Source organism: Urocampus carinirostris, chromosome 19 (assembly GCF_059441175.1).
Source record: "Urocampus carinirostris isolate Australia breed hairy pipefish chromosome 19, RoL_Ucar_1.0, whole genome shotgun sequence".
NCBI classification, from domain to species: Eukaryota; Metazoa; Chordata; class Actinopteri; order Syngnathiformes; family Syngnathidae; genus Urocampus; species Urocampus carinirostris.
In genome coordinates, this window is record NC_142367.1 from 6,016,400 (window position 1) to 6,036,777 (window position 20,378).

Here is a 20,378-nt window from a genome sequence, read left to right on the forward strand (position 1 = left end):
ATGGAAAAGGTATCTGGGGAGAGGTCGGGAGGCTTCAACACAGTGACATCTAGTTGTCAATAATACACACTGGCCATTTTAATGTTGATAAACCAAAATACATTTTTTAAAGATCTTTTTACACAAATTGCTGAAACTGAGGCCTTCCCTTCTTTAAACGTCTTTGGACTTGAAGAAATAACTTTGTTTTCTACACCAATTACCTGCCAAATTCTAACTCTAGAAGTATGAAATGAAATGAAATGAAATGATCTGCATTTATATAGCGCTTTTCAAGTCAAGACTTCCCAAAGCTTTACAATGTGCTTCACATTTCCCAATAGCGGCCGTGCAGCCATTTAAGATGCTAACCTGCTTATTGGGGGCATTAGAGAATCAGTGTCTTACCCAAGGACACTTAAACATGTAACATGGAGGAGCCGGGATTCGAACTCCCAAGACAAGCGCGCTACCTCCTGAGTCACTGCCGCCATATTTTTCAAATATTATTCAAATCAATTAATCAGTTTATTGATAGTAAAATAATAATAATTCATTTGATGTATTGATAGGAAAAACAAACACTCATGGATTTTTCAGCATGATTTAAGTTTATAGTTTTGGATGTCATCTGTTCGACATTATGGCGAACATTAAGCCCCAATCAAAACTTAAGAACATAAGAAATAAACAACATATTAGTAGCTGTCGGATTTCCTTAACTTCATCATGTTCTTTCATGATATGTCATCTTGTTATCATGTACTGGACTTCTGCTTACAAACAGCTACATTTTGCTATATTTTAAACACTGCTACTTTTAATATGGTGTGACCTATTGTTTTATTTTTCCATTGTGGCACAGAGGAAAACGGCGAGCTGCTCCTTTTCATAATGCATGCGCTCTTAATACAATCCAAAGCGGTGCTGCCTTTAGAGAGAAATTATTCTCCTTTTGCCAATATTATTCATATAGTTTTACATAACAGGAGCAAAATGGGAAGTTTGACAGTACTTTATTAATGTTCTCATAATATTTCAACTTTTTTGCCACAGAAGTCCCCAATTTATACATTCGAATAAAACAGCAGTGGAAGATATTCATCAAAAATGCTCAACTTCTCTTTCCGTATCATTGGCGTCAACGTCAGGCAGTGTTGGGCACTTTAAAAAGTAATTAGTTATAGTTACTCACTACTTCATCCAAAATGTAACTTTGTAACTCAAAGTTAATAACGGAATTACTTAATATTAAAAGTAACTACTTACCAGGGAAAGTAACTATTTCTGTTACTTTAAAAGGAAGTTGTATGTCAAACTATTTTAAATTTTCGAAGCAAATACGAAACACCACGGTAACATCTTTGACCGGAGTTGACCTGAAGAGATGGGACTTCCAGTTGCTCTTCAGGTTGTTTTTGTTACTTTTATCCCTACATTACCAATTATTATGTAACATTACGCATGGAATGACTTAAAAAGGGGTAAAATAGAGAAAAAAACAAAAGTAGAAAAAAGAAACAAGAATAATACAATACTAAAGGGAAAAAGAGAGATAAAAGAAGAAAAAAATGAATACACTTTACATTTTTATACAAACACATTAACACCAAAAAACATGGGGAATAAGATTACAATATTCAGAAAAAAAAAAAAATACAAAAAAAGCTTGACATTTGTATTCTCAATAAATTTAGCATTAACAATACAGAAGCAATCTGGTCCTTAAACTGTTTAAAATGAAATACTTTCTCCTATTACGTATGTGTTGACAACCCAACTGAGTTCAAAGAGCCTTTATATATCTTTTTTTGACCGCACTTATCTTCTTTTATCTCACTTTTATCATCGGGTACTTAGGCCAGGGAGCACCATTCGCCTGGAAGAAAGGAGGCGGGGAGATAGGGGAGAGTGATTTCACATCCATGCTTGAGTTTTTATCATTTTTTGTTGGATGAAAATGGTGAAAGTTAGAAAAGGACTGTTTCAAATACAGTCCAAATGCCAAACCAGCCCCCGAAAAAGATGAAAAAAGAAGAATTTATTTCAGCCCGTCTTGGAGAAAGATGTCCATGCACGCGCAAAACTAGCAGCTTGACAGAGGCGGCAAAGATGTTTCCAGCCAGAAGATGGCGTCAGCGAATAGAATATTTTACTGTTACAGACGCCACCTTTGGATCTGAGCATGCAGATTTTAATCAGGTGCACTCTGTAGTCTTAAAATAACAGTAATCACTATGTTGTTATCCAGACATTGCTTCAGATGATTTTTTTCCTTGTTTTTGGGATGGTATCGCCCCTGAACCAAACCCCACCAACCTCAAGCCTTGACAAATAATGAGCGAGATCAATAAATTGGTGAAAAGCTTTGTTTTATTGAGGCGCTGATCACAAAATTGTGGAAGAGCAAAGTGATGCTGATACTAACGTGAAACTCTGCTGGGTTTGCCAAAATGGAGGGCCAGCGGTGGAATGGGGCAGGGGGATTCAGGGAAGGGGGCAAAACCTAACTGCGATTTAGTAGCCGTGGTAGGAAAAACTCAGGTGTGCCAGTCACGGAAGAGTTTTCAGTCCTGGGTGCCGCTGGAATTATTAATTGGAAAGTCTAGGGCATTCCTTGATTAAGCTGGATCCAGTCCAGTCAAGTGATCTGCTTTCGTCTCAACAGTTACACGTGGAGGATCAATACAAGTTTTCTTTGAAATAATTCCAAAATGCCTGATCGTCAAAATTATTTAGAAGAGGTTTCAAATCCAAGAACATGATTGTGTTTAGTGTTTTTGTCAGGACCAGAACGGAAACAGGATCCAATTGGTTTACGTTTTCACAAGTTTTATTTAAGGAAAGAGGAAGGGCTGCGCCTACGATCCAGTGTTTGCTGGACGCGAGAGGCAAGTCGCTTTCGTACTCGGATTGTGATCCAAACACGGAAGTGGATCATCCGTAGCAAACGATGTCGGTGTCAGGGACGGAAAAACTGGTCGGTAGCCGAGACTGAGACGTGGTCGGGGTCGGAAACAAGTCGTAAGCCAGATTGGGAGAGTAGACGTAGTCGGGGACAAAAGAGGTCGTAAGCCGGGACAGCAGACGTCGTCAGGATCAAAACGAGTCGTAGCCGGAGACAGACGGGAGGAAAAACGGGACAGGTAGGAGTTAGGGTCGAAAAAGCCTTGCCTAGTATACACTGAGATTCGTAGACGGACTGACAACAGGGGATTGACAGGACAGGGAGCCAATCAGATGAGCGGGCACAGGTGATTCCAATCAGTAATCATAACGGTTTTAGCTCATAGTGGGGGCATTTTTTGTTTTTACAGTTTTAGTATCCAAGCTATAAACTAAAAACTGAAAACTTTTTCCAACAAATTTCTGCTAAAACTAGCCACAGGACACGGGTTAGCAAGAATTCTGCGTCCAGCACCTATGATTTGGGAGAAAAAAAGCATTCTTCTGATTACGGTTTTAGCTTTTTCAGCTCATATGGAGTGTCGTTTTTTTTTTAGTTTTGGCATCCAGGTTACGCTACGTAAGACATAATTTTGCTGAAACTAGGCTCAAGAAGTGAAATGCATCTTAGAAAGCAATAATTTTGTTTACAGCCCTTTTGATTCAGGAGAAAAATACGTTCTTCCATGATTACGTTTTTAGAATTTTCAGCTCACGAGATGGCATCTTTTTGGACATTTTGGCACCCTGGTGTCACGACGTAAAACAGCTCAAAACAAAAAAAAAGGGCACTTTTCACTACATATTTCTGGACAGGAAATGCAACTCAGGATAGCAAACATTTTGTATATAATCTTACATATATATATATATATATATATATATATATATATATATATACATATATAATCGGGAGAACAATGCATTCTTGTTTTCAGATTTCATGGGGAGTGCATTTTATTTTTACAGTTTTGCATCCAGTTTACACTACGTAAAACATCCATCCATTATCTGCACCGCTTATCCTCAGTAGGGTCACGGGGGTGCTGGAGCCCATCCCAGCCATCTTCGAGCAGTGGGCAGGTGACACCCTGAACTGGTTGCCAGCCAGTCTCAGGGCACCCAGGGACAGACAATTTGTTCACTCATTTTCACCTAGGGACAATTTCGACTGGCCAATTCACTTGACATGCATGTTTTTGGAATGTGGGAGGAAACTGGAGTGCCTGGAGGAAACCCACGCAAGCACGGGGAGAACATGCAAACTCTGCACAGGAAGGTCGGTAGCTGGATTTGAACCCGTGACCTCAGAACTGTGCCGCCCTGCTTCCCACTATGTAAAACAAAAAACCTTAAAATAAAAGTGCACTTTTCACAACATATTTCTGTTGAAACTAACCTTAGGACGTGAAATGCAACTCAGGGCAGCAGGAATTTTGGTTCTAGTCCTTATGGTTAAGGAGAAAAATGGATTGTAATATGTTTTGTCATCCTTGGGAAGAGACTGATTCTTTTTGGTAGACATTTTTTAACATAAGATTGTCTCTTTGAAAATGATGACTGACAGTCTTGCCGATTTTCAGAAGGTGATTGTAAGATGAGTCATCATCAGGATGTAGTGATGAAGATATTTGAAACTGAATGTTTTTTGGCCACAACGGATGACGGTGGCTGTGGTTATAACACTTTTATAAGATAGTTATAACATGGCTACAGCCAGTGTCAGGACTAAGGCGTTACAAAGGAACGCGTTCCTGGAACGCAATTACTTTTCTCTATAACGAGTACTGTAACGTGTTATTTATTCATTTTGTAACTTTACTGTTAATACTGTTTAATGCGTACTGCACTATTCTGCTACTTCTTCTTAGAAGATCATTACTTACAGTGACCTCTGAATGCTGAATACTCTTGCATAAATAACAATGTCATAAAAATCTTGATCCACCATTATAGTCCGAAGATTTGGTATGTTTATATTTACAAAGTACAACCAAATAGAGTTGTGGCAGCGCAGTCTCAAGCATAGAGTATGCAAATTATTTTCTTATGGAGATATTCTCCCTCCCCTATATAATCTCATCCAAGCCGAATATAAAACTGTAAAATAAAATACTGAAAATAGGGAGTCAGCTTATATGCGCATATTTGATTGTTCTTCACTAGATGGTAGGAAGCACATGGGCAGAGGGCGTGTCTTATAGAGGAACATCAAGCCAACGGGGATCTTCAGAAAAAGTTTACTTGTTTTTTGTCTTTTTATTTGTGATGTCATCTTTGCAATACCTGAAGAAAAAAAGAAAACGTCTTGGCTAGTAACCAGAAATGGAGAAGGAGATCTTGGAGTGGTGTGAAGCTCAGAGACAAAGTGGATATGGGATGTCTCGACTGAGTGTCCATTTGCCAGCTCTCAAGATTGCACAAGCAAAGAAATATATATAGGGTGTACGCATTTTCCTTTATTTATTTTATTACGCGGCTATTTTAAAGCAGTTTAAGGGGATCGGCTTCTGAGCCAGTATATAAGGTAATTAGTGACTAGAGAGTTACTCTCAAAGTAATGCGCTACTATTAGGTGTGAGTAATCTGGAGGGTAACTGAATTACTTTTAAACGGAAAAAAATAGCAACTGTGACTACTGTTTTTCAGTAACCCTTTGTACCATGGTTATAACAGATACAACACTGTTTGGCTTGAAGGGGTACTGTAGCTTACTGTCTCCTGGGACTTCACCCAAAACCAAAATTGGGCATCAAGTTTAATGCAAATTGAATTTCGATTGAGTATTTGACAGAGTCATCAAAAGGACGGATCGGATGGGAGAGGGACATAAGCTATTTTAGCAAGCAGGGTTGAGTTGATGACATCGTTATTCATTTCTGCAATCTTATCAAATTTGACATGGGTAGTCGGTGAAGTTGACTCCCGCAACCTTCCTCCTTTTAGCCACCCACCAAACCACCTGTTCAGTGACGGGCGGAAGGTTTGTTTCTTTTGGGCTTGACCCGGCAAGTGGCAAATGCGCTGCTATCACGGACTTGCTTGCCCCTCTGCGGCGGCGGTGAAGCGCACACGGCGTCCACTCGCTTTTGTCTGTTGGCGTCCATCCACCTGTGTGCAAACACAACAAAAAAACAATGGCAACACTTCACTGGACTTATACATGCTCACCACAAAATCAAAACATTTAACGATTGTTGTCACAAAGTATGAAGACGCTTATTATATTTGCAGAAACAGCGATTTGTCTAGCGCAGTGTGCAAACATTTGTTTTGTTATTTTCACTTCAATCTCCCAAGAACACTAAAATCTACTTTTCTTATTTTCAAACACTACTTACAGAAATTTACACCTTGCAAAAAGATAATCAAAAATTGGTCCAATTCCGCACTTTAATTAATTTGATCCGACTGGGTTGTTTTGTGAGAATCGACCCAAGTTTCTGCCTTCCAACCAAGTATTGTATTTTCCGGACTATAAGTCGCACCAGCCAAAAAATGCATAATTAAGAAGGAAAAAAACTTGTATTAGAAGTATAAGTTGCATTTTTGGAGGAAATGTACTTGGTAAAACCCAGCCCCAAAAACATACATATCCTCTTGTAAGGCAATTTAAAATAAGATAAAATTTGTACGGTACACGAACGATACATGATTGACATGACTGTTATTTAATGGTGTAGTGTGGTGGTGGTGGTTCAGTACTTGGCCCCGTTCTTTTCAGCATTTACTTGCTTCCATTAGGTGATATTATTCGCAAGTATATCATCAGTTTCCATTGCTACGCAGATGACATACAACTATATCTTACGATGGAGGAATCTGCCACACTAAACTGGAAATTTGGAGGCCTGCCTCACTGAGATAAAAGAATGGATGTCACTCAACTTCTTACGCCTTAACTCTTAAAAGACCGAAATGTTAGTTATTGGTCCATTTAAATGCCGTGACTTATCCTCAAAAACTGCTCTGAACATTGACAAATGTAATATCACCCAGAGTGACTCTGTCAAAAAATTAGGTGTCATATTTGACACCGATCTGTCCTTTCAAACACATGTTAAGAATATTACTAGAACAGCTTTTTTCCATCTTCGCAACATTGCTAAAATTCGCCCTATGCTGTCTCAGTCGGATGCGTTTGTTACCTCCCGTCTCGATTACTGTAATGCACTACTCTTTGGTCTCCCGAAGTCCAAAATCAAGAGCCTTCAGCTGGTGCAAAATGCTGCAGCGAGGCTTCTAAGACAAGAAAGTCTGATCACATTACTCCGATTTTAGCTAACCTGCATTGGGTCCCAGTTAGCTTAAGTTTTGATTTTAAGGTTCTGTTGGTATGTTGACAATATCTGTGTATTATTTGCACCAATTTAGGTTTTAAATCAGGGGATGGAGTCATAATAGTCTGTGGTTTGCAATAATCTGTGGTCTTGGCAGCCCCTTGAGACTCTTTGATTAAGGGCGTCACAAATAAACATGAATTGACTTGACTTGATTTGAATAACAATGTAACATATTAAGAGTTAGTCAGGCAACACTAGCATTAATAACATGCGTACCAAACTATCAGATTTACCCTAAATCTCTAAATCCAATGTCACTGTTATGGTAAACAATCTGTAGCTTCCGATTCTATATCGCTAATGTCAGACTCATTTTCTCGTCTGCTTTCTGCTTTATGGCTTGTAATCTGCAGAATATGATTTTCTTTTTGGTGCCATTTATGTTCATTTGTTTTTATAAACAAGAATTCCCTTTTGAGCAAACAGAAAATATTTACTTTGGCTAAATGACGCCTTCTGAACATTCATGACCCGATTAGTAATAAGAGGGGGTGTCATTTCACCAAAGTGAATATTTTCAACTTGCTCAAAAATGATTTCAATACAAGGTGCAAATTCTCCGTGCTTTACTGTTCTATTACATTTCCCCAAAAATGAGACACACAGTCATTTTACACTATTGTCCAGTATCCCTTTTTACTAGATACTTGTTTTAACATCATATGTATTATTTATATATTTTTGGAAACTGCGGGTCAGATGTATCGACATTTCGTTCTATATACATGCATACAAAAATGACAAATACAATAGATCTATCTAGTTTCTAGGTTTAGTGATATTTGTGTGAGTGACGTATGCTGGGGGAAATTTGCCGACACGACACAGCAAGGTTGAAATTATCAACACAAGCCCCTTGCAGTTCAGTGTGAAAATAACACGTGAAATGATATACGGGGTAATAATGTTTCAATAATTTTAGAGATAAGTCTCACCAGAGTATAAATCACACCTCAGGCAAAACTATGAAAAAGTGTGACCTATAGTCTAGAAAATACAGTATTTTAAACATGTTTTATCTACTTGATATTGGTTAAGTAAAGTAATCCCTCACTGTCTTGCAGTTTTCTTTTTTGCGGTTTCGCTACTTTGCGAAATTTCATCGGGCATTGTGTTCTGCAGTCTGGTTGGCTAAACAGTCGGCCTGCCCCTTTTCCACTTGTGTCTTCCTGTGCAATAATAACATTGCGGTCTAACTTGTAAACAAACCTACATGTATATATGCACGAATATTTTTCAATTTGCAGTTTTTCTAAAAGCCATCATGTGAACAAAACGCTCTGCAGAAAAGCACTGAAGGTAGAGGAAGATGCTTTCTATCATCCACAAAGTTGGACTCATCAATAGTATAATAAAAGCATTTTCACACCACATTTGTTTTCCAATAATGTTTACATGATGGCAAAAAAATGTAATCTGATGTAAAGTGCATAGTGTCCTCAATCAGTAGTGCAATAGGTACAGTCAATGGTTTCAAATAGTTTTATTTTTGGTAGCAAGTTTTTAATTTTTATCATGTACACTTTTAGATAATCATTGTTGTTTTAGTACACACTTTGTTTATATTTTGGATGCGCATTTCTTTTAATATGTGGTGGGGTCAGTTTAAGAAGGTCGCTTTATACGCAATGTAGGCTTAAATGAGAGTATATACATAAAAATGACATGTTTGGGGGGCAAATGGGATTTTTTTTGTTGACTGCAGCGAATAATTTTTGTTTTATACACAATGCCTCCATTTTTTCATGTGAACTAAATGGTGCACCGTTTGGCATTGTTTTTGTTGTGATTACATTTGGTACTAAACAGCCTCATTCTGGGGTTTGAGTTTTTAGAGTTGGGTTTAATTAACTGAAATATGGATTGGTCCACTTTTGATCGAAATTAGTTTTACAGTTATGACTAAACATTGCTTTCTAAAACCTTTTTGGGGAGAAGGTATACTTTTAGTACTGTAAAATGTTCAGTAGGCTTTTAGAGCCCCCCCGGCTGTAGTTTGGACACCTCTGGGCTTGGCATCCTGGAAGGGGAAGTACATCATGTGCGGCCCTTTCTCAAGGTTTCTTCAGTTTCCTCATATCAGTTTTTCCCTACCCTGATGTCGGTTTCAGATCAGGGGTATTTGTAAATGTGTCATGTGCAGTCCTTTGAGACTTTTTAGGCTAATACATGTGACTTTACTCGGCATTTGCAGCTACCTGCGTAGTGGCGCCAGCTGGCAGGAGCAACTCCAAGGATTGTTGGAGATGGTCAGGTTGGTCACCAATGATAAATCCAGACTGCGGGGCAGCAAACGCAGTTTGTTGTTGCTGACGTCAAGACTCTTGAGTGATGTCACGCCTGTGAAAGCCTCCTCTGATATCTGAAACACCGACATCACAACAATCAAACAATTCGTGGGCGAAATTTCAGCACATTTTACTCCACATTGAAACTGTTTTTGAAATTTCAGTTTCAACGTGCAGTTTCGGTCATGTGCTAGACATTTCCCCCGCTGTTTTGTGTCAGAGCTTCAAACTTCAAATTACAATCACAATTCAAATAAGGAAGGAATACAAAAAAATTCCTTAAAGTATTCCCAAATAACCATATTTTTTTCAATTAGGCACAGACTGTAATTATGTAAATATTGTAAACTAAGCTGTTGCAAAATATTCCACGCACCGAGCAACCTGAAAACTGTATTCTCAAAGTGAAACTATTTGTGGTGTTTGCTGTAGAGCTGTGAAGTCAGTGGCAAATCACATGAACAGAACATGTGAGGCCAGCTCAGAAACAGACATCAATTGTAGTAAAAAGTGTTTGTATAATGCTCATTTCTGCTTGGAGTTAGAAGATTGTGGCGTTTCATTTGTTGCTGTTGGTGCAAATTTGGCTAAATTCCTCTTAGCGTTTGGCTGCCGAGGGCTTTCTGTTTTGTTTGCTCCTGGTTGGCCCTTGTTGGCTGTACACAGTGTGTTGTTTGCATGGCAATCTTGGCGATTTTTCTGTGTCCCTTGCCCTTGGTTTATTCCCAGCTGTTTTTTGTTGTTGGCTCCGATTAGCTTGGCTCCTCACTGCGTGTTTTTTTGGTCAGCTATCCTCATGTTTTTTGCAGAAGCTGCAGTCATCTTTTGTTGATCGTTTTGGTTAGCCCCCGTTAGTTCGCCGTGTGGTGTTTTTGGCAGCTAGCCCCTTTTTAGATGCTTACCCTTCTTTGTACCATTACTGCTTTACGTGCAACACAATCCCTAGGCATTCTTCACATAAACTACCAAAACTTTGCTTGAAACACATAACACATAAACAGATAAGGTGACTAGCCTGCTTGGGTGCAGGTGTTCCTCACATGATGTCACAGCTCAGGAAATCAAAGACGAGACAGCCTGTCTTCAAAAGGCATTATCTTGGAAAATAATTGGAACATACCGATTAAATATATATAGATTTTATGCAAAATTTGCACATTTTGAAATTTGGGAATACCTTTAAAATAACTGCCGACAATAGTTACTTACTAAGGAGAGGTTCATAATAATGATCGGGCTGACAGTTATCGAATTGACAACAGCCTAATATGACGTTACAGTTTTGGGCCCGTTAGGACAAATATATGCAATACTTGCCACACTAAAATATTCAAGAAATATTTAATAGAAAGATTACAAGCATTTGTGTATAATCTTTTGTATGGAGTGGCAGCAGTACTTGGTCTCCTTGATCACTTTGTCATGTGCGCAAAGGATGGGAGGGAGTAAGTTCACTTGCAGTCAGTACAATACATTGAGTTTTGTTTTGAGAATGTTTGATATCGCACTCCGGCATATGTTAATGCAAATTTAATTAATATTGACTACTGCGCTAGTCGATTAAGGCTGACACAATCCGCAAATGAGTGTCTTAATTGCGGCACAATGTGTTACTTTTCTGTGCTAGACATTTCCCCGCTGTTTTGTGTCAGATCTTCAAACTTCAAATTCCAATCACAATTCAAATAAGGGAGGAATACAAAAAAGTTCATCAAATAAACAAAGACTACACAATTCTGATGTTTTTGAATTCAACGGATCCCAAATCCATTTGTATCACTAGTTTTTCACAGTTCATGAGTTCACGGTCAAAATCAAAAGGATAATTTGATTCCTAACCGCGGCCTTGATGTGAAGCTTTATGATGAATCAGATCCTGGCTGGATTTTTAGTCTTGGATCAACGCCATTAGGACCACCGAGATTTCCAATCGTCCGAGGGATCGAGGAATTTTCCCGGGAGGAAAATAACCTTGCCAAAACTCGTCTAGTTCGCATTTTTCATCCACTGTGACCCACACCGTCACAGGTAGAGTCAATGAAGGAAATGAGAGATTATGTTTTCTAATTCCGAGGAATGTTGTGCTAACGATTGCTACCATAATCGCAAGTTCTGTCCATTGTCTAGTCATGCCTGCATGTTCTCCCCACAGTGAGCAATGATGAAAGACTGGCTATCAGCACTCGCTATGATGTATTTGATGTATTTTAACAATCATCATTTCTTGCTAATTAAAATAATTTCATTCATTTAGTCATTATCATTTAGTTATACGATCAGAGATTTACTACACTGTGTTTCCTATCCAATTTTTATATTTTTTGGTACATATCAAATTATCTTTGTATTTATTTAATTATTTCTAACTCACTTTTTGACAGGGGTAGGTGGAGGCAGGTGTGGCTGTTTCTTACTTGTCATCATGGAAATATAACGTATAACGTTAAAAATATGTTTATTGGTTATATAGATTCATTGTTATAGTTATTTCTTCAGAGAATAGACCTTAAAGTTAAAGGGACAGGGTGTGTTATTAAGCACCTTCTTCTCCTTCTATAACACAGAATGAAGGACAAAAGAGACTTATGGGATATTTGTTGATACAGGAGCGACCTTAATATTATTATTTCATGTATTTTACAAAAACATTAAAAATCACACAGTGAAATGAAATGTGCTAAGGTATTTGCTTTGTCTGGAGAGTGTGTTTGGCGATTTTATTCTATTTTGATTTTAAATATATGATATACCGTGTTTGTACGGGTACTTTGTATTCCTTGAAAATTCTTGAATAATTATATTGTGTTTTTAAGTATAGAAAAGCGCTTAAATCGTAGATGAAGTGCTTGTAAATGCTTGACTTTGTTGCTGTGTGTCAACAAGTCTGCTTATAAATGCAGACGTTGCTCTCTGCTGGCTTTGCTTTGCCTTGCATTCTTTCCCTCTTAAAGACAGCTGGCATTAGTTTGTACAAGTCTCCTATGAAGCCTCATTGCCCCCTACATGACTCGCCTGAGAGGACTGGTGCATGCTACATCTAAACATGGCACTAAGAAATGTGCATTAGTGCAAGGATTACATATCAATTATGGACATTTATTATGGGCCATGCAAAAAATTAAGGTGGCGTTTTCCAATGGTAAATCATAACGGAAGAACTTCTTGCAACTAAAAATCAACATGAGGAGAGATTTCTCTCAAAAATATTAACACTAGTAATGTTCAGATCCACAAATATTCAAGATCCAAAAATCCAATTCTTTGATAAATGCAACAACACATTCAGAATAACACATTTGTAAATTGCTGATACATTTGTGGCTGTGCATGGATTCACACCAGGTTTCTTGTTCTAGTGGTACTGAGGAAATTGGCTTTGAAAGTTCATTAAAAGTGCTTGAATTTGGTCCTGAAACCTTGGAAAACACTCTTAAAAAAAAAAAAATCCAAATAGTTTGCTGTCACGGCCCTGAGTCAAAAAGGTTTACACCTCGGATTTAAAGTAAGACAATTTAAGTTTTTTACTATGCTACAGTCTATATTTTGCTTGTTTTGCTTTGCCAAACAATTAATGGATAAGAAGTAGGTTTATTTATTCCTAAATCTGACTCTGCCTCACCAGACACGAACATGATTGAGACATGTGATACCAATGCTAGTTTACCCCACAGCTATTGCTTTTTCTGGTGGAAATAGGCGGAAACTAGTACCCGGAAACTAGAAGGTGATGCCTTCGAGAGCATTGAGAAGAAAATTGTAGTAGCGACCGTCACAGCTATTGCTTTTTCTGGTGGAAATAGGCGGAAACTAGTACCCGGAAACTAGAAGGTGATGCCTTCGAGAGCATTGAGAAGAAAATTGTAGTAGCGACCGTCGCAGATCTCTGCTGCCCTAGGAAGAAAGGCTCCTCTCATCCTGTGTCAACATCCGAGCTGATGCTAAAAGCTTCGCGCAGATGCCACAAACGCCCGCTCACTTTTTGGAAATTTCCACTAACCCTCCCCGACCCCTCCCGGCAAGCAGAGAGTTGCCTCTGCACCGGCGATACAAACAAACGCGCTCTGTCGACACAATCCCACAAACTTACAATCCTTACGCAAGGACCCGCACTTTCACTTTTCCTCTCGAGTGATTAACAGATACAAACGTGTTGGTTATTCAAAATAAAGTAGCGCATAATTTAAAACGTTTCAGCGCTTGCGTGTCGCTACAGCTTCCAAAACAAACCCTTCAACTTGACCACTTCCTGTTTTGTTGTTTTGCCCGGCACATAGGTATTCAGCTCGGGCGGGAGTCTTCACATACCTGTTATTTTGATTTGTTTTCCCTGTATTTTATGATTCTTTTTTGGGGGACGAATTAAAATTGTAGTTAGACCAATCCCAGAATAATGACAACTGTCATGAACCAGAACAAGATCAGGACCCAAACACGTGACGTTCGCACACATGCCTTTTATTTTACAGGAAATGGGGAGTCATGCACGTTAGGCAGCAGTCTGGCGTGAAATGACAGGAAGCCAGAGGCCGACGAGATAAATATCGGACAGATGGGGTCGATACCGAACAGGATGAACAGAAGGGGTTGATAACGAAACAGGATATCAAAAATAAACAGGACAAACTAGACGTGAACAAAAACCGGAGAGAATAATAAACAGGACAAAAATAGACGGGAATAAAACTAGAAACCGATATTAAACCGGACAAAAATGAACGGGAACAATACCGGACAGGAAATACCAACAGGAAACAGGACCGAGTCAAAACCTACGACTTGCGGGGCAGAGGTTCGTTGACAGACTGACAAACAAAGAGTGAGAGCACTGAGCTTGATTAGACAGAAAGCCAATCTGTCAATGAGCCGCAGCTGGCGCCACACGGGCGTGGCCAATTGGGCGCCATGGCAACCGTGACAACAACGTCATCAAAGATTACTCATATTGTGTGGTATTCTACATAGTCTGACTTGCTGTGAGTGAATAGTTGCCGAGTGATTGCAAAAGTGGTTAGTAAGGAGTTACGTTTACTTTGTTAAGTTTACTTGAGTAAGTTTTGTAGAGTATTTTTAAACCACTACATTTTTACTTTATGTTTATACTTTTACTATTAGTACATTTCTGAGGAGGAAACTGTACTCTTACTCCACTACAATAGGCTACATTGAACCCATAAACATTTTGTTTGCAGTATTTTTGTGACTTTTTTTACAAAAGATCTCTGCTAGCACCTTGTTTTGAAAGCATTATTTATGAAAGAAAATTGAAGGTGAGAATGGACTTTAACGAATTTAACTCAGTGTATACCTGTTTTAACCCCAGCTGTTATTCAAATGAATAAAATGAGGACAATTCTGATTGAAACTGAGTCTCCCTGGTAAACTGAAATACAGAAAAGCTTAATATTCGTTGAATTTCTCTTGTGAAAACAATATTACATTGTGTGTAATATGTTTTAAAAATGATTATTGCATATCGATACATGCCATCCTATTAACATTACAATCACGCTCGCTATTTTTACGTGTGAAACAGAATTCGTCTCTCTAAAATTAAAAAAGAAAAAAATTGTCTCGTTTTAACTGTGGCAAATTCTTACAAAACCGAAATCTAATGCGATCGTTGAAGTGGTTCATTCACGCACAAAGACTTACCAGCCGTAGACTAATATACTAGTTTCGAGTCCAGATTATTTATTGTTGTTAAAATGTAAAAATGAAAACACTAGTCTATTGCGTAAAGCCAATAGTGTATTCAATTGTGTATACCACACACTCAGTTATGATGTGCTCCCCTAATTTTTTATGAGAAATCAGCACAAAACTTAGTTTTACTTTTTCTCGCCTCAAACTAAACATTTTAAAGTGACACACGTCGTTAAATACGAGCGGCTCTGATTAAAATCATTTATTGACAATGAATAAGACTCTGAATACAATAACAAAATAAAATTCACAACATTTAGTTAATGTTATTCAATTCATCTTTGGATATACAGAAGAGTTGTTCTTTTTTGCTGTTATTCATAAATTTTAGGACAACTTTCTGTTTTCTCCATCCTCTAACATTCATCTCTGGTACCATGAATAAAAATAGTGTGATGATGACATTTAAATTGAGCGCCTTTTTGTATGTTATCTATATAACTGGTGGTCCAGGGGTTAGGAATCGGCAATCTCACTGCTGCTACCCAGGTTAATTTCCCATTGCATTCAATGTTTTGCCATTGTGGTCAACGATAATTTTCATCTGATCAATCATTGCACCAATACTGTAATGAACTACAGTACTGTAAAACCTTGTGAATAACCCTCACCCACACTTAATGTTCTTTTTCAGGTAAAAGAAACCTGAGTTATACACAAATAAATCCAGTATTTAAAGTAGAAAAGAATGAAAATGAGTTGCCCATGGGCGAGTAGCCTCATCTAGCCCGCCAAACAAAAATGGTCAAGATATAAAGATAATTTATAACAGTAGATATAGTACTACCAATAACAACTTTGTCCTCATTGTCTCTTTGTGTGTCTACTGTAAAAGTACCACTTAAGAAATACTACAAAAATACTACAAAATTACTAACTAAATATAAAAATTAGTGCTCAAAAACAGGGACCTAATATATTATTTTACTTTAATTCAGAAAAAAATATTATGTGAAACAAACAAAAACATTAGTACAGTAATACTATGATAAAAAAATCCTACGAAAAACACTACGAAAATCGTCATATTGAAATAAGACAAAAATCGTCGTAGAAATATGACAAAAATCATTCTACAGAAACACTACAATAATTCTATTACAGAAAAATTACAAAGTACTACAAGAATACAACTACAATAATACTCCAAAACTAAATTGTCACAGCCCACACAGACGGAGGACCCAGACGCGTAACGTTTTCACACAAGCTTTATTTTACGGGAATGGGGCAGTCATGCGTGTGAACACAAACACCAGGGATGCGGCGATCGCTGGGCGGAGGGAGTGAGACAGAGAAGTCAGAGGCAGATGAGATTGAGGCCGGACAGAACAGATGGGATTGACACAGGACACATGGGTAGATACCGGACGGGACAGACGGAATCGATACCGGATACTGGGGCAATATACCGGACAGGATGAGAATGGAATCGATACCGAAGACTGGAGCAAGATATCGGACAGCACGAGACTGATGGGATCGATATCGGATACTGGAGACTGGAGCAAGATACCGGACAGGACGAGACTGATGGGATCGATATCGGATACTGGAGACTGGAGCAAGATACCGGACAGGAGGAGACAGACGAGATCGATACCGGATACTGGAGGGCGGAGCAAGATACCGGACAGGATGAGACAGATGGTGTCGATACCCAATACTGGAGACTGGTGCAATACACTGGACAGGACGAGACAGGCGGGATCGATATCGGTTACTGGAGACTGGAGCAAGATACCGGACAGGACGAGACAGGCGGGAACGATACCGGATACTGGATACACGAGCAGGACACCGGGCAGAGTCAAAACACAAGTCTTGCAAGAGCAGAGGTTCTTTGACGGACTGACAAGGAGTGAATGAGAGCACTGAGTTGAAATAGGAGGGAAGCCAATCAGGCAACGAGCCACAGCTGCTGCCAAACGGGCGGGGCCAAGTGAGGGCAATGGGCAACCGTGACATAAATAGCAAATTAATTTTTATCATGACTGCACGACAACGTTTCTCACTTACAATGCTTAGTTTGAGCTGAGAAAAAAAGGAAACACAGTTTTCTACCAATTTTTCACGTTAAACATACATTGTCCAGACATTTGAAAGTGTGCCTTAATATACCAGAAATTCTGGTGGATAGAATTGGAAATGCATACTGTATTTATTCGTGTGCACTATTACATAAGGTTTTATGGCATACTATCCTATGTGTGCAATGCTTAATGAATTTGTACATCCAACAGCGAGCGCTAAGCCACGCCCACCATAGTTAGGGTATCCATGTATCGCAAGCGGAGCAAATATGGCGGCAATAACATCGAGCGACTCTTTGGTTGATATTCCTGATAGCATAGCCGTACCATTTCTTACGGATTATTAAATTGATCTTAAAGGTAGGAAGAAAAGGATCTCAATTATTATATTCATGGCATCAAGATGTCCAAAGATGCTAACCTTGTGAAGGTGGATGCAAAATGTTGGCGATCTATGAGAAAGTCAGAAGCCCCGTATAAACTACATAGAAATAGATTCAGTTTTGTGAGATATAATGGTATTTAGAGGATATGCAATGAGTGATCCAGTATAAAAAATGTATGAAACCATTGGTGTTGTCGTGGTTGCCATGGCGCCCAATTGGCCCCGCCAATGTGGCGCCAGCTGTGGCTCATTGACAGATTGGCTTTCCGTCTATTTAAACTCAGTGCTCTCATTTTTCCTTTGTCAGTCCGTCAACGAACCTCTGCCCCGCAAGACGTGGGTTTTGACTCGGTCCTGTTTCCTGTTGGTATTTCCTGTCCGATATTGTCTAAACCATTGACGGGCCTGATTTGGCCCGCAGGCCGCCTGTTTGTTACCTGTGCTTTAGGCATTAAATACTGGGATCCACTGTGTATGCCAATCTTCGACTACAGAGTAACTTACATCACATCAGACAAAGTCACTGGCCTGACCTCGTGGATAACCCAAACTTTGGGTTCTTTAGGTGGAAAAAAATGGGCGTTATCCACGATTAAATACGGTATGTATCAGACTCGAAAAGGAGTAAAAAAAGAATTCCAAAAGGGGCTGGGGCCCCACTGACCTTCTCTAAGCCCATGCGATCCAGCTGAAGCATCTCCATAAAGCGACCGAAGCTGCCGAAGGCGCGGTCCGGTATGCTTTTCATGGGGTTCCCGCCCAGGGTCAGCTTCTCCACCACCCGCAGTTTGCTCATAGCGGCAATGGGATAACCGGCTAGCTTGTTGCGGTCCAGGTGCAGCACCGCCAAGTTCTCCACATCGTCCAGGGAGCCGGACTGGAGCGTGCTCAGTTGATTGCCGCTCAGGTGCAACCAGCGCAGGTCCTTAGCACCGGTAAAAGTACCGGGACGAAGTTGTCGGAGCTTGTTCTCGTCCAGGCGTAGAACAAACAGGTTAACCAGAGGCGAAAAGATACTTTTGGTCAACTCGCCGATGCGGTTGTGGTCAAGGTGGAGATAGGTAAGCCGGCTCAGGTCTCGGAAGGCGTTGGGTTGGATGCTGGTGATCTGGTTGTGCGACAGGTAGAGGTATACCAGTTGGGTCAAACCCTTGAAGGCGTTGGCGGCGATGCTGCGCAATTCGCAGTGCTGCATGTGCAGGGACACCAGTCCGACGCTATCGGTGAAGGCGGCGGTCGGGACCCCGCCGAGAGAGTTCCTCTGCAGGTTGAGCAACCTCGTGGACGCCGAAACCCGAGGGATCTTTTTGAGGCCTACCCCGTCGCAAATGACGTGCTGCAGGTCACCGTGGCAATGGCAAGGGGCCGGGCACTGGCTGGGCGCGCCCCCGGCCATCAGGACGCTCCCCAATAAAAGCAGGCAGCTCACGCGCCGCATCTCGTGCACTGAGCTAGTCGACGCTCCGGCGCTGGAAAAAGGTGTAGGGCGGTGACCCCTCCCCAAGGACCTGCCCACTCATCCTGAGAACACTCAACCCCTTTGACAGAAGGAGGGAAAGTATTTAAAAGTCTGAGGGTAAAGGTTTGTGTGTGGTCAGCTGAGCTTTTGAGCTTTAAGCTCTCCCATCCCTTGCGCACGTGACCAAGTGATTGAGAAGAGACCAAGTATTGCTACTAGTACATAAATAAATCATTATACACTAGTTACACACTAGTTACTAACAAAGGAGGAGGAACATGATAATTATCAGCCTGATATGACATCGCAGTTTTCAACCTACTTTCTGTCTTTTTTTCCTTTTCCTTTTTTTCTTCCTTTTTTTCTAACTGTTTTTTTTTAATCACCCACGAACAAAGAGATGTAAGTATGAATATCTGTTTGTTTGTCCATTTGTGTGTTTGGCTGTTTGCCCTCTTTTACAGGCAGTCAGGTAGGTTAACCCAGATGTTAAAAGTGCCAGAAAAAAGCTGACATGTCATTTTGGGTTTTGCTGACTCAACAGCTTTCTCAAAAAGACATTATATTCTCTCAGAATAGTTTGGCCAGGATCACAATCTTTTAAAAGCTATCAGGTTGGTCACTCTAGAGGTGAATGACCTTGCCAAAATGGGGAATTGCCCCCCAAACTGCTTTTGCGTTGTAACGGTGCACTGCCATTATAATTATTATCTATTTTTATTTTTGATTGTCTGCCATCTTGCTACTGAGGGTACTCCCAAAAACTTTGTGAAAGAAAAAAAAAACACCTTGTTTCTTTCTTGCTTTCTTGCTTTCAATTTTTCTTTAACTCGCTGTCTCTGTTTTTCTTCTTTCTCTTCCTCTCGTTCTTTCTTTCTCTGTCTCTTCCCTTCTCTTTCTCTTACATCTTTCAACATCTCTCTTTCTTTCACTTTGTCTATCACTTGTTCTTTTCTATTGCTTTCTCTCGTTTTCGTCTTCTCTTTCTCTCACTCTGTTTCTCATTTTTCATTTACTATCACTCTCTTTCTTTTCTCTCTCTTCCTCTATCTCCCATCCTCTCTTTAATGCTCTTTTTATTTCTCTTTCTCTCTCTGTCTCCACTCTGCCCCTCTCTCTGTGTCTCTTCTCTGTTTCTCAGTCTCCTTTTTTCAACCTCTCTTTCACTCTGTTTCTCTATTATTTTTCTTTATTTCTCTCTCTCTATCATCCTTTCTCTCACTCTTTGTCTCTCCTTTTTCT

General features: G+C 39.7%; 2 protein-coding genes across 2 annotated transcripts in view; one reads left to right on the plus strand and one right to left on the minus strand.

The window, feature by feature from the left end:
- Nucleotides 1-20,378, plus strand: part of LOC148346993 (medium-chain acyl-CoA ligase ACSF2, mitochondrial-like) — a 47,581-nt gene that overhangs the window by 13,346 nt on the left and 13,857 nt on the right. The gene's annotated exons all lie outside the window — the stretch shown is intronic.
- On the minus strand, nucleotides 979-19,116 carry chad (chondroadherin). Its single transcript, XM_088322907.1, has 3 exons — nucleotides 18,342-19,116; nucleotides 9,467-9,630; nucleotides 979-6,036 (listed from the first exon to the last, which is right to left on the minus strand). The coding sequence occupies exons 1-3, from the start codon at nucleotides 19,113-19,115 to the stop codon at nucleotides 5,892-5,894; spliced, it is 1,083 nt and encodes a 360-aa protein (XP_088179033.1). The 5' UTR covers nucleotide 19,116; the 3' UTR covers nucleotides 979-5,891.